At 33.7% G+C, this 14,207-nt stretch overlaps 1 protein-coding gene, 1 long non-coding RNA gene and 1 pseudogene across 11 annotated transcripts; 1 reads left to right on the top strand and 2 right to left on the bottom strand.

The window, feature by feature from the left end:
- Positions 1-852: 852 nt before the first annotated feature.
- Positions 853-1,357, top strand: LOC145091003 (18S ribosomal RNA; annotated as a pseudogene).
- A 2,187-nt stretch (positions 1,358-3,544) lies between these two features.
- Positions 3,545-6,832, bottom strand: LOC145087747 (uncharacterized). Of its 4 annotated transcripts, XR_013700870.1 has the most exons (5): positions 5,748-6,832; positions 5,479-5,511; positions 5,123-5,348; positions 4,949-5,020; positions 3,545-4,154 (listed from the first exon to the last, which is right to left on the bottom strand). It is a non-coding gene; the product is annotated as an uncharacterized LOC145087747 (long non-coding RNA). The 4 variants fall into 4 exon arrangements; XR_013700868.1 differs by having other exon boundaries at positions 5,123-5,511; XR_013700869.1 differs by having other exon boundaries at positions 5,123-5,162; positions 5,256-6,814.
- Positions 6,833-7,917: 1,085 nt separating this feature from the next.
- Positions 7,918-13,156, bottom strand: LOC145087745 (protein-tyrosine sulfotransferase-like). Of its 7 annotated transcripts, none has more exons than XM_079025796.1 (8): positions 12,089-13,156; positions 11,777-11,939; positions 11,609-11,680; positions 11,229-11,517; positions 10,833-11,153; positions 9,947-10,726; positions 8,492-9,214; positions 7,918-8,390 (listed from the first exon to the last, which is right to left on the bottom strand). In XM_079025796.1, the coding sequence occupies exons 1-5, from the start codon at positions 12,135-12,137 to the stop codon at positions 11,106-11,108; spliced, it is 621 nt and encodes a 206-aa protein (XP_078881922.1). In that variant the 5' UTR covers positions 12,138-13,156; the 3' UTR covers positions 7,918-8,390; positions 8,492-9,214; positions 9,947-10,726; positions 10,833-11,105. The 7 variants fall into 7 exon arrangements, with proteins under 7 accessions (XP_078881922.1, XP_078881918.1, XP_078881920.1 ...); XM_079025792.1 differs by having other exon boundaries at positions 7,918-8,745; positions 9,145-9,214; XM_079025794.1 differs by having other exon boundaries at positions 7,918-9,214; positions 10,833-10,937; positions 11,012-11,153.
- Positions 13,157-14,207: the final 1,051 nt, after the last annotated feature.

Here is a 14,207-nt window from a genome sequence, read left to right as displayed (position 1 = left end):
ATTGTACCATCAACGAATTCAAATTTATTTTTGGCAAACAGGAAATTCTCCATCTTCTGCCTCCAATCGGAATAGTTTGCGTCGGTAAGTACTTCATTGACATGAAGTTGTTTCGGTATGTCGGATGGATGAAGATAAAAGGGAGAGCTGTGATCGAACCTGCTGCTGGATCCATCTCCATTCTTGTCTTTGTCTTTTGGTTCTCCCGTCATGTTTTAACGGAAGCAGGTACGATTTAGGGTTGTAAACAACCGCTCTGATACCATCTAAAAAAAACAATAATACAGAATTGGAATAATGCACGTATTTATTCAATACACCAAAAATGACTTTATATAGGTTACAAAGAGATAAATAAATAATAAACTAATGACAGCTAATGACAGCTAATAAAGTAATCTAGATAAACTATTGACAGCTAATAAACTATATCCAATAGAGTAAGGGTGAGAGAAGGTGAATGGTGCCAACGGTGAAGGATTATTGCAAAAAATCGCCAACGGATGACTCATTTTCTCATTGAGCGACTATGATGGCTTTATGGTCTTGTGATTTAGGGTGTCTGTGTATTCCTATATGTTTAGAGTATATTTGCTTGCCTCTTTTTTTATATTATTCCTTAAGTCATCTTTTAGAATTTGACTCATTTTCTCATTGAGCGAAAGGTACCAAATAAATCAAATTGATTAAAAACACTATGTGAAATATTCAGTTTTTTTTTCTCTTCCTCTATCTCATAGGTACGATGTTTGAATCAACCGAGAACCTTTTCTTCTGTCTGAATCGAGATTATTCCATTTCAAATCCTTTCTGATACATTTCAAGGAAAATCTCGAATTGGATCTTAAATTGACAGAGTACATTCGCAAGAATGAAACTCAAAGAAATTGACGGGTGCCCGCACAAACGGTGAAGCATGTGGTTTAATTCGACGCAAAGCGAAGAACCTTACCAGGGCTTGACATGCCCCAAATCCTCTTGAAAGAGAGGGCTGTCTTCGGGAATGCGGACACAGGTGATGCATGACTGTCGTCAGCTCGTGTCGTAAGGTGTAGGGTTAAGTCCCGCATCGAGCGCAACCATTGTGTTTAGTTGCCATCATTGAGTTTGGAACCCTGAACAGGCTGTCGGTTATAAGTCGGAGGAAGGTGAAAATGATGTAAAGTTATCATTCCCCTTATGCCATGGACGACACACGTGACTTAATAAAATTTAAGAAGGATTTGTAAAGATAATAAAGTCCATTTTAAAGCACCGGCATATGTTATCCTTCCATAGTTTGAGAAGGATTTGTAAAGATAATAAAGTCCACTTTAAAGCACCGACATATGTTATCCTTCTACAGTTCCATTGTTCAGTGTGAGAAAGGTTGTTGCTCTCTACTCTAAAGATCAAGAAGCCACCAGATATTGCACCACCAATCAACCACTCAATTACACATTTCGACCCAATTTTATGTTATGACAAAAGTAATCAAATACGGAATTGAACAAACAAAAACACAAATAAATCAAATTAATATGCAAAGATTCATAAACCAGAAGAACATACTTGTATTTGGATGTTTACAACAGTTTCAATAATCACGAAAATAAGTAGAGATTGAGGCCTGCTTTGCAGTGTTCTAAGACTAAAATTTCCTTAGTAGGGATCTATGTAGATGATACAACAATCTGATCAAGATTGAATGATTGAATCTTGATCCTGACGAAATTCTTCATTCTTCCTTGATTTCTTAGAAAAACGAGAGTGAAAGAAGTGTTGTTATTGTGTATATGATCAACCCTTTAATCTGTCAATTGATCATCTATTTATAGCCTATTATATAGCAGTTAAAAACTGTCAACCATCATACATGTTCCAAAACCGAAATTAACTGCCTAATTAACTTTCAATCAGTTAATTAACAATTAAAATATTTTGTAATTAAAAAATCAATTTCGGAATTTGTGTATATAAAAATTAATTAATTAGTCAAGAAGAGCCGCAAGGCCCAAGACCATCTTTTGACCATTAATTATATACAATAACAAGCTTAATCCAAGACTAATTTGATAGCTTAATACCATAATTTTAGCCCAAATGTCTTTTTGTCTTGCTTTATCCAATTAGAAATATGTGGAGACAAAGACTTATAAAGCTAGTCAATGTTCTTTCTTTCTCCGACGTGGGATAATGCTTTTAGGTTATAAGAAAAGTTCCAACATTTTACGCCCTCACTTGAGTCATAGGCTCGCCTTACCAAGCCCGACTAACAGTTTTCATGAATCAGTTTAAAAATATACAGATGAGAAGAGTTTCTATGTGGGAATTGGGATGCATTGCATAGCATAACAAAATTTGTTGATGTTTGCTTCTCTTTTCCATTGATTTCAATACTATAAATTGAATAGGAGATTGTCCAACATTTATGTTGTTTAAACTGGAACTAGCTTACAATTTTCGTGAATTTGTAATTTGAATCGTTATCTCAAAGATTTAAGTATACAACTTAGATAATTATATGTCACATTTTATATACATGCTTTCTTCGCTTCTGTCTATGAAATGATGTAATCTCCTTTACTTCACAATTCAATATCAGTTGCTTCTTTTCTCTCCGATTCAACCACCGGGTACTGGCAGACTTGAGAAATTTCCTGAATTTTATCAATTAAATGAGTTTACATTTTCATAAATTTTGACTTACTTTACATATCTTTCATAAATCACCCACTCCTCAGGATGTTGAATATATTTTTGAGTGTAAAATAAAAATGTATATTAAAGGTCTTCGGAGATATTTGTGATAGATATATTTCGTAAAAGAACTTTTTACTTATATATATATATATATATATATATATATATATATATATATATATATATATATATATATATATATACACACACTAGCCGTTTACCCGCGCTAAACAACGGGTGCGAATAGTTTGTTGCGACAATTATTTTCATTCATAAACATGTTATATTTCAAGGAACGTAAGTTATTGCTTTTGGTTACTGTTTATGCTTTTAAATTATAAGGTATGTTGCTCGAATGGGTTAAAAGTGAGAGTACGTTGTTATTTTGGTTGAGATGAAGAAAGTTATGAGTTAAAAATAAAAGTAAAGTAAACTTGCCAAACAATATTCAAAACTCTCAAACTACACAAGTAATTTGTTTCGATTCAGTAAGTCTTAAAGAATTAAGTATTGATTCCGCACAAAAAAAAGAGAAATAAAAGGCATCACGTTGGTCTTCCTATGCAATCATATTACAACTCCATGGATACAAAATCTATAGAATACAAAGTCTATTATTGGTTATTTCATGTTTCTATAATCCAATAATTAAATGAAAAGAAAAGAAGACATAAAACGTGGGGAACACATCCATACGATTGTACAACAATTACAGAAATGGGGAGGTGTACGTACTCAATTTGTACGATTAGAAGCTAAGAAATAAAAAAAAGTTTTTCAATCAATTTCCATTCATTTTTTAACTTTTATATTGGCATAAAAAAATAAAGATAGAACCCTTATTTTTTTGTTTTTTCCTGCTTTGGCAGACACAATTTGCGTATCATTTGTTTTATATAACAAAAGAAGATACTTGATTTTGTAGATCCTTAAACAATGCCCGAAAGACACAACTCCCATTATCTTTTCTATAGACCTCCTAAATTACCAACCAATTCACTGGAACCCTGAGTATCAAAGCTACCATCATTTTAAACCTATGGGCAAAATCGTCCTCCATTTTCAAGTTTCCTCATATCCACTATGACACCGCCTAATCCTATAGAAAATATGATAATAACTTACAAATTACAGAAAATAGCATAAAAGGAACATACATACAATTCCTAACCTATAATAGCATCATACTTGCATTTCCTGAAACATAATAGCAACATACTTTCCAACTCTATTCCCATAAGTTTCCGTTTACTTGCTTACTACAACATTCTACTTGTAACTGTTTCTTTTTAATAAATTTTACACTAAACATAAATAAATTGGCTTAATGGAATAACTAATTCCAACCACTACTTTCTAGATCACATAACCATAACTTCAACTTATTTCTTTCCAACATTTTAGTTTCATATACCTCTTACTGAGTTAGGTAACTTAGTCGGTTCAGCTGTCATTCTTCTTATTGATGGTGCCTAATCAGTAATCAAACAAAAAATTAGGGGAAATTGCAAAGAATAACAATATACTTTACTTTTGAATTTTGATTACGATAAATTTTATCCATAACAATATCATGCTTTCTATGTACAATGGTTTAATAAGAAAAAACAATAAAAATAAAGAATAATAAATCAAAGTAATATGTAATATTAAATTAGATACCAAAATGAAAGAATATTGTTATTTTTTGCATTTGGCCCCTGATTGGGTTAAATGCAAGAAAACTCAAGTTACTCTCATTTTGTTGTCTAATAGAGCATATTACTTTCATTTAATCTTCTTTTTCAAATTTAGTTTATTGTTTTTTTTCTTTAAATTTTTCATGGGGAAAAGTTGTAAAAGCAAAGTTTTGACAAAAAAAACCCCATAAAATGAAATAAAAAATAAAGTTATTTATTAATTATTACATCATTTTGCATACAGATACCGAGTGAGTTGAGAAGCTCATCTCAATCAAACCCCATCTTAATTACTTCGTTAAGAATATCTTCATTAGTGTGCACCAAAAGGGTATATTTAGAATTCGTAGTGATTTTCATTATCAATAAAGGGTATATTTAGTGCATAGAAAACCTCACTAATTGCTTGGTAAGCTTTGATTATTTTAAAAAAATGATATGATAAAATAAGAAGATTTTTAAATAGTAAAAGAGTAACTTTAATATATTTTTATTGAAAATTCGTAGTAAACTTCAATAACATAAATTCAAAGATATTAAAACTAATTTTGCACTATATAAAATCTTTTAGTTGCAAATAATTTTACCTCATAGATGTTGGAGTTTGATTTCCTCTCTTGAATGGTAACACATTATCAATCAAACCATATCCAGTTCAGCTGAACAATAATAACACATTACCTTTCTATTGAACAATATAAAAATGGTGTCCATATTTTCAATACAAACTAACTATCAGCAAAACCAAAATACAAAGGTACCTGAATAAGAAAACGAAGAAGATAATGGTGATGTCCACATCTGCTATCAACACCGTTTAACCAACAAAAAGTTCAAATAAGACCCAATCAAGTAAATTGATTTTATTTACAACTAAGTACCAACGCTTTTTACCTCTGTCGGGACTACAAGCTCTAGCAAGGGTAAAGGGAAAATACAGAACAATTACCCAAACTCATTTCAATAGCTTCAGGAATAATATAAAACCTTAATTTTCACAAAACTGAAAAGGTTAACTTGCAAAATTTATGATAAAACATTACTAAAATACCCTAATTCAAGTGCAGAGCCGAAACGCAAATAAAATATAATACAGAAACATACAAATTCCACATACCTGTGGGAGACTAATGTTTGGACCTCATCAAATCTATTTGGAAATCCAATAGTGTTAGAAAACAAACTATATTAATAAATTATAGGAGCTATTACAATTGAATGGAACATTGCAAGTAAGTAGTAACGAACATAAATGAAGAATATAAACCATTGATTACTATCAGACCAGAAATCAAATATAAACGATAAACAATCTCACATCAAAACGTAGAAAAACAAAATCGGGCATAAAAATTGAGTAATAAAAAAACACAAAGAGATGCTAACCTTGATATGAAGGCTTCAACTTTATAAGATCAAGCTCAAAATCAATCACAACTGGTCTGTCTTCATATGTCGATCTCTATTTCCTTCAAATTTTAATAGATCTAAAAGAGTAACCTTCATCTGCTTTGAGAGACAAAAAAAACCCTATTTCCAAAACTATATATGCAGTGGTTTAGCTTATAGATTTTTAGGAGCGTCAATAGAGAGAGAGAGAGAGGGGGGAGGGGGGTAAGAGAAATAAAGAAAGTGATAGAGGTGCATCAATGGTTTGATGGTGGAATGATTTAGTAATTTTTAAATGAAGACATAGAAGAATAGGGTTACATATTCGACAATGGCGTTAGGGTTTCTGGTGTGGTGGTTGGGATTCGAGATTTTATAGCTGCTAACATTGGAGCCGACACATGTGGTTGGGGAATAGGAGGTTCAACCTCTTGGCATTGGGGATTTGGATGGTAGTAGTTTGAGAGAAGAATTTGACAAAATGTGTTGGATAACCGGAAAATAGAGAGGCGGTTGTAGCAACTGTAGGAAATGGGTGGTGGTTCAACGATGATGGTAGTTATGGTCAGGGAAGGAGGAAGAGGCGGCGAAGACTACTACTATGGGGAGCGGTAGGAGGCGTTTGGTGGTGAAGGTTTTTCTTAAATAGAGACGATGTTGGTAGGTTGTGATAGCGGTAGTAGTGGTGGTAAATGGTAGTTGGGAAGGAAGTGGAAGCAGCAATGGTTCTAGATTCAAGGTGGGACTTGTTCATTGTAGGCGATGACATGGTGGTGGTGGAACCGACCGAGTTTTTTGAGTGGCTAAAGTAGAATTTGATTAGGGTTTCTCTTGGAGACGATGATAGAATGGTGGCGACGGCCGGTCGAAGGCAAAAATAAAGATCAACGATTGATAGATGATGGTGTGGTGGTGGATTTGATTGAGGGAAAGGGGAAGACAATTTGAATGAGTCAATCCATTTTGAATGAGTCTTGCATCGAGTAGTTTTAGGAAACATATGTGGAATATCTTAGCAAGACTAGAAAGAGGCCTCCACAAAAAAATTGAGCAATAAAAAAACACAAAGAGATGCTAACCTTGATATGAAGGCTTCAACTTTATAAGATCAAGCTCAAAATCAATCACAACTGGTCTGTCTTCATATGTTGATCTCTATTTCCTTCAAATTTTAATAGATCTAAAAGAGTAACCTTTATCTGCTTTGAGAGACAAGAGAAATAAAAAAGAGATAGAGGTGCATCAATGGTTTGATGGTGGCATGATTTAGTAATTTTTAAATGAAGACATAGAAGAATAGGCTTACATATTCAACAATGGCGTTAGGGTTTCTGGTGTGGTGGTTGGGATTCGAGATTTTATAACTGCTAACATTGGAGCTGACACATGTGGTTGGGGAATAGGAGGTTCGTTGGCCTTGGGGATTTTGGATGGTAGTAGTTTGAGAGAAGAATTTGACAAAATGTGTTGGATAACCGGAAAATAGAGAGGCGGTTGTAGCAATTGTAGGAAATGGGTGGTGGTTCAACGATGATGGTAGTTATGGACAGGGAAGGAGGAAGAGGCGGCGAAGACTACTATGGGGAGCGGTGGGAGGTGTTTGGTGGTGAAGGTTTTTCTTAAATAGAGACGATGTTGGTAGGATGTGATAGCGGTAGTAGTGGTGGTAATTGGTAGTTGGGAAGGAAGTGGAAGCAACGATGGTTCTAGATTCAAGGTAGGACTTGTTCATTGTAGGCGATGACATGGTGGTGGTGGAATCGACCGGGTTTTCACTACTAGAAAAACAGCCTTTTACGACGCGCAATGCGTGTCATAAAACGCTCAGACGACGCGCAAATGCGTGTCAAGGAAGACCCTGTCATAACGAGAGACGACACACTTTTGCACGTCGTCTATTTATGACGCGCATTTATGACACACATTTACGATACGCAGTTATGACACGCATTTACGACACGCAATGTGTATCAAGGAAGGCCCTGTCATAAAGGAAGACGACATGCATTTGCGTGTCGTAACCTTACGATGCGTGTGCTTATGACGCGCAATGCGTATCAAGGAAGCCCATGTCATAAATGAAGATGACACGCATTTGCGTGTCATAAACTTCAGGAACCATTTATGATATGCATTTACGATGCATCTTTACAATACTCATTTACGCATAATACAAAAATATGTAAACAAATATATACCAAAACAATCAATTTCATCCAATAACATCATGTCAAAAAATTGTAATATATTGATATTAAGGGGATCTAATTGTACATTGTTATTAAGAGGCTTTCCCTAACTATATAACCTAATACTACATTGCTATTAAACGACACCTTCTTGTTTCTACTTCTTATTGTTATGCTTCTGTTTCCACATGATACCTGTTCTCATCATCAACACATTAGATTTATATATTTATGTAAATTGGTAGAAATTTACTAAGTATAAATAGTAACTAACACATCAAAATCAACAAGCAATTGGGATTTCTCTGTTACTTATCTTTCATTTCACATGGGGATCTAAACAAGAACCATGTGGAAACTAGAAGTATCTTCAATTTCATAAGCTTCACCATCAATTTTCGGTTTTATGTTATTGAACTTGATGTAAAAACCATTCATCAGCTGCCAACCTCTGCAGACATGGATACAAAAGTATAAAATTACTATAAACTCCAAAATAGACAAGAACATAGGGGTATAAAAGTAAATTACTAAGAAATAAATAAAACCAACCTTAACCAGAAGGACAAATGAAACCACTAGTTGTGTGTCACTTGGGGAATACTATTACTAACCTCAATCAAATATTCTCTCGAGTTGAAAATATAAGGAAAATGACATAACTTGCAATGCAGAGTAATCCTGATGTAAGAAAAACTGACATCCAGCTATCAGGACTAGAAATATCTAAATGAACCTGAAACCTTTACAATTACCCGTTTTAGGATCCGTTGGGAGTTGGACGAGCTCCATTATGTTACAGGACCCTACCAGTTTTATTAATATAGCGATTAATTCATTTTTTTATTGACCCTAATAATATTACAATAAAAAACTTCATTTATAGTTATTTTTTAGAAAATGAAGTTGAATTGAATAAAATCTATAATTTTTTTAAGAGACTTGCTATTATGAAAATTTACCAATAAACATTTGGTTACTTTAAAATCTTCATTTCATTCCTTGATAAAAAAAAATGAGAAAAAAACACCCCCTTGGCTAAGGAATGAAAATAATCAGATTTGTTCAGAAACAACCATTCCATTCCATCAAGTAAAAGAACTGGCTTATTCCATTCCAATGGTACAAACCATTTCATTAATTTTCCAATTCCATCATGATCATACCAAACACAACCTAACAGATAAAAAATGAGGAAAAGTTACCGGTGTCTCTCGTGTTTTCCAGGCCTAGGTAAGGACCTGGTGTGGGTGTCTTTGGAACTTTCCTTTGCATCTGAAATAAACAAAAATAAACAACCTCAAGTAAACTTCTTTCAACAAACATATATCTCAAATATCATTCAACTACAAACACATTATCAACATTCAAAATTTCATTATAAAATATTTTGTAAAAATTAAAATCCATGAATCTTAAGATGAGGAAAAAAGGGTCAAGAAAAAAGATAGAAGAAAACAAAAAAGAAATAAAAGAAAATGCATGTGGCTAGAAGTACCCCCATTATATCATATTTGGGTAAACGATGCCCTTAAAGCCTGATTAGAAGCTGATAATGACCATTTATTAGTTAATAGTTTAAAGTTGAAAGTATGCTCATGTTGTGAATGGTTGAGCACAATAAGCTTTTGCTAAGTTTAGTTGTTGAACAGATTTGTGAATTTCAACATTAACTAGTCAAAAGTTATACTTTTCTATTATAATAAACAGATAGTAATTGAATTTTTTTAACGACAAAAAAAAAGAAAACGATAGTAACGAGCTTTCTTCAAATATTATTTGTTTATCAGATAAAGTGTGACTTTCCTTTATATATATATATATATATATATATATATATATATATATATATATATATATATATATATATATATATATTGTGTAAGATAAGATGATGATTTGTTGGTTGTATTATATGCTAGAATATCCATTAAATGAAAATTAGAAATATTAATTCTTTATCATAAGCAATGAATTGCGTATGGAGGGAAATTGATTTTGTGCTACCTGAATTTTCCGCAAATGGTGAGGAAGGTCAAAATGGTAATATTGGCAATAGGGCGGCAATGGAATGAAAAATAATCATGGGTACCCACATGAATGAAAATGCGGCGTTCACTGGGAATGGGATTCCCCTTTGAATAAGGATATCCTTTCCTTACTCCAACCAAACACCCATTTACCGATTCCCTATGAATGGTTCATTCCTTTCCTGTCCTCATTACCCCTTACCAAACGCCCCCTAAGTGATATTAATACAAGGGAATCCAACATTTAATGGAATATCTATGCAACAAATGAAAGATTTAAATTGGCAGAGCCTTCAACAATATCTTTAGGAGCCAAGTATCTTTTGCAATCTATTTTTTTTGCATGCTCAAGTACCTGTTTGAGTTGAAGTTCAGTCATGTTGAAGGACAAAAGGTTATGATAATCACTACTTAAGCATATTAAGTCACTAATATGAAAGAGCTAAAGTTTTTCTTTTCTTTTCTTTTTTTAAAAAAAAAAAAAGAAAATTACCAATTATTTATTATTACCTGATCATCAGTTGTGTATAATTGGTGGAATCGGAACCTGAAGGACCCTGTTCTGAATCACTAGTAAAAACTTTAGAAATGCTTATTAAAAAAATAGGGGAAATATATAACAAATAACTAAGAAATAAAAATAACAAAGATATACCTGATGTATTATTATTATTATTTACAGTTGATGCCATTTACTGAGAAATAACTTGTGCTCCAACAACATTTGCAAACATTGTAGCAGATTCTCTATGATCCTCTGTGATTCCAACATATAACATATCATCCAACCTTTTCTACAACAAATCAACATTAAAAAGATAAACTTTTAGTTTTAGATTAGAAGGGTATTTTAGTAATTTTACCTTTGCAACTTCAAGCACGTATTTCCCAAGAATCTCATGTGTTATTACACATTGGCGAAGTTCATGTGCCTCACGAATATTAGAATTATTTGTCAAACCTGCAACCTTTTTACAAAAAAAACATTTTGCCACAACAACAAAAAGGACAAAAATGTCAACTTGTTTGTAAAATTTTATACCTAGAATGTAGCACCATTGTGAACAATATCCATAGCTATAGGGTGATTAATGTATTCATGTAATGGCATAACAATTTCCTCCATATCATATGAATCACTCCCATATGTATAATGTGGGCCCCTTCTCTTTTTTTTCATCTCTCTGTTCATTACATAACAAATTAAGTCAATATCTTATTGTCTGTATGTGCTTTATTGTTTAAAAATACATAAATACCCGAGTGAAAAGATCCTCTCTCATCCAAGGAACAAGATTCTTCCATGGCCAAATCTCAAGAGTGCTTATGCCACCATTTTTGTAACGTATTCTTGAAGACATTTTCAATACTGAGGTCAAATTTGGATGCACTAAAAACCTAGCAGGTACTTCTATTGAAAATTCATAAGCACTGAAAACTCGCTCAATAGGGTTCCTGAAGATTGTTACTACTGAAGTTTTCTCTGTTGGAAGTTTGGACATCATGCTATAGTCATCATGAGTTACCAATAGTCTGCAACCTGGTTTGCTTCACAAGAACACAAAAAGGTTTACAATTTAGTGATTTAGAAAAGAAAATTATAATAAGCAAATATAAGTGTAGCAATTGTGAAACTTACTGGGGATTAAATCGTAATTTTTCGTAAGATTGAGGGCATTCTAGAGCACTAGAATAGAGTTTCTTTAAGAAGCTGTTGAGATGAAGTAAATACAGAAAAGATTCTGTAATGTTCATACTTCATAGTCTTGAGAAAAATGGAATGCTTGAAGAAAGGGAAAGAAGTTACCAATGGAAATAAGTTCGGCCTCCATTTCTTGGGACATGAAGGAAAAAGAGCAAGTCCTTGAGAATATGACCATCTTTGGTGTCTGAATGAAGGGAAGAAGATGCCCATTCCTTCACTAAAATTTTGCAATGCTCGAAGTCATATGAGCTGGAAGATGGATGAACTGTGGGCGAATCAGATAACCATTGGAATAATTATGAATCAAAATGAAGAATTCTTCATTCATGGAAGACTATGTTCTATGAATAATTGAGTATCCTTCTTCATAGAAGAATCCATAAAAGTATGAGGAGATTAAGTATAAAAGCATACCTATGGCAAGAAGAATCAGCATTAGAGCAAGTCTCAGAGCATGGCCCATTCTCCATTCACAGAACTCAAAATCGACAATTTCAACCAATCAACAAGAGCACTAACTAAAAGCTGAAACAAATTATATCCTTTTCCATAAAAAACGCATTAACAAATGAAAAGTACTAAAAGAGTAAGAAAACAAAAAACAGCAATTAACATTTACTTTATTCGACCTAAAAGGCTAAAACCTCCAACTTCAATTCTCCCCATTATATTTTTGCAGTAATTTGATATCTGAAAACAATATCTTACCTAATCAACGAACCCTAATAAGGAAGGATACATGGAGGAGCCATGGAACGAGGGTTTGTTGGAGTGTATTGGAAAGTGATAATTGGGGGAGAAAATCAGGGTTACATTAAACTAAGCGACTTGTCTTCTTCTTTTAACTTGCAGACCTTGATTTTGTTTTTGAGTACCTCCTACTGTATAATGAAAAGAAGTTTTGATAATCACTACAAATTCCTTAAAGGATCTAAAGTTCTAAACCAATAGTTGTATGTTGAAACGGTAAAATCAAGGTGTTTTCAGAGATGAGAAGTAGATGTAGGAAAAAATCAGAGGCATAAAGGAGAAATCGAAAATACCAGATGAATCACAGATGCGGGAAAAAATCATACGCGTTTTTGCTTGATTGAGAAGATGAAGTCGAGAGATGAATCATAAATTTCATTCCCCCTTATTTGTTGAACGACTGGAGAAATAGGGCAGGGTATAAGCGTCCTTTCCAACAATAGTCGATTTTGTGGCTCTATATAGAATTTTAGGCACGAGACTCCTTGATTTCTGCCGACTGGTATGGGAGAAAGGAGAAGCGCATCGTGGTTTGTTTTTTGGATATTTGACTGAGCGAATTAGAGCGGGGGCAGAGAATGGGTGGAGACATCGGTCGGAGATCAGAGATTTGGTGATGGTGTGATGCTGTTGTGGGAGAAAAGAGATCAGTGACGGTGAGAGAGACATCGTGGCTCTCCGATTGAAGGTTTTTTTGGTATTTGATTGAGAGAGAGAGAGAGAGATGACATGGAGGCTTTTCAAACTTTTGGAATTTCATTCCCCCCGCGAGCTTCTAAAACGCGTGTTTATAGAAACAAATATAAAGTGACATGCGCACACGACACACATTTTACCATATGCGACCTCCGTATTTTTTTTGGACCCTCTATTTAGGGCACGCACAAAAGCATGTATCCTTCAAATTTTATAAGAGATGACATTATTTTTAGGACGAATGTTTTTGCGAATCGTAAATCATTGCATGTCATTAAAGGCTGTTTTTCTAGTAGTGTTTTTGAGTGACTAAAGTAGAATTTGATTAGGGTTTCTCTTGGAGACGATGATAGAATGGTGGTGACAGCCGGTTGAAGGCAAAAAAAAAAGATCAACGATTGATGATGATTAAATGGAGACAAATGATGGTGTGGTGGTGGATTTGATTGAGGGAAAGGGGAAGACAATTTGAATGAGTCAATCCATTGAATGAGTCTTGCATCGAGTAGTTTTAGGAAACATATGAGGAATATCTGTTGAATGAGTTGGAGGCCTCTTTCTTCTCTTGATATACAAATATAACAAAAACTAGATATGTTGCCCATGCTCCGCATGGGCCGTGTACGTCTGATTTGAGTGTCGTTTTTGTTTATAGATTAACAGGAAACGTAGTTGACTCTTTTAGTTGACTTTGGTTTATTTTCATACATAGAAAGTATATAGAAGATCAAGACATGCACTGTTGGAAAGTAGATGGATCAAAAGGGGTACGTTTATTACCAAATGGTTACATGATATTAGACTACATACATTTTGCATACATTAGCAAAGATGTTGTCATCCAAGTAGGTGAGAAATTGATGGCAAAAGAGGATGATTTTTGTTGCTTATGGTGTCCTTGTCCAAGTTGGTGATGACTTCCTTCGTGATTATGAAGTGAGTGTATGGCAGTTGTTTTGGAGTGTCTTCCAACAGGATTTGTCTGGATGCATTAATGGTGGTGTAAGTAGTTTGGAGCTCAGCCATGTATGTGGTGGTTGTCGAGGCCAACAAAATTAAAAACCCTAAATATTACACACTAAATTAG

This window comes from Lactuca serriola, chromosome 2 (assembly GCF_051521515.1).
Source record: "Lactuca serriola cultivar US96UC23 chromosome 2, Lser_US96UC23_V15, whole genome shotgun sequence".
NCBI lineage: Eukaryota > Viridiplantae > Streptophyta > Magnoliopsida > Asterales > Asteraceae > Lactuca > Lactuca serriola.
The sequence above is the reverse complement of the archived record's forward strand: the minus strand, read 5'-3'. Positions and strand labels throughout refer to the sequence as shown.

Bases quoted from the DNA above. Each gene is read 5' to 3' on its own strand.
- LOC145087745 (XM_079025790.1), bottom strand. From the start codon at position 12,137: ATGGGCCATGCTCTGAGACTTGCTCTAATGCTGATTCTTCTTGCCATA. The intron at 11,940-12,088 runs GTATGCTTTTAT...ATTCGCCCACAG, and splicing joins GCTGATTCTTCTTGCCATAG to TTCATCCATCTTCCAGCTCA. The intron at 11,518-11,608 runs GTAAGTTTCACA...GTTCTTGTGAAG, and splicing joins AAATTACGATTTAATCCCCA to CAAACCAGGTTGCAGACTAT.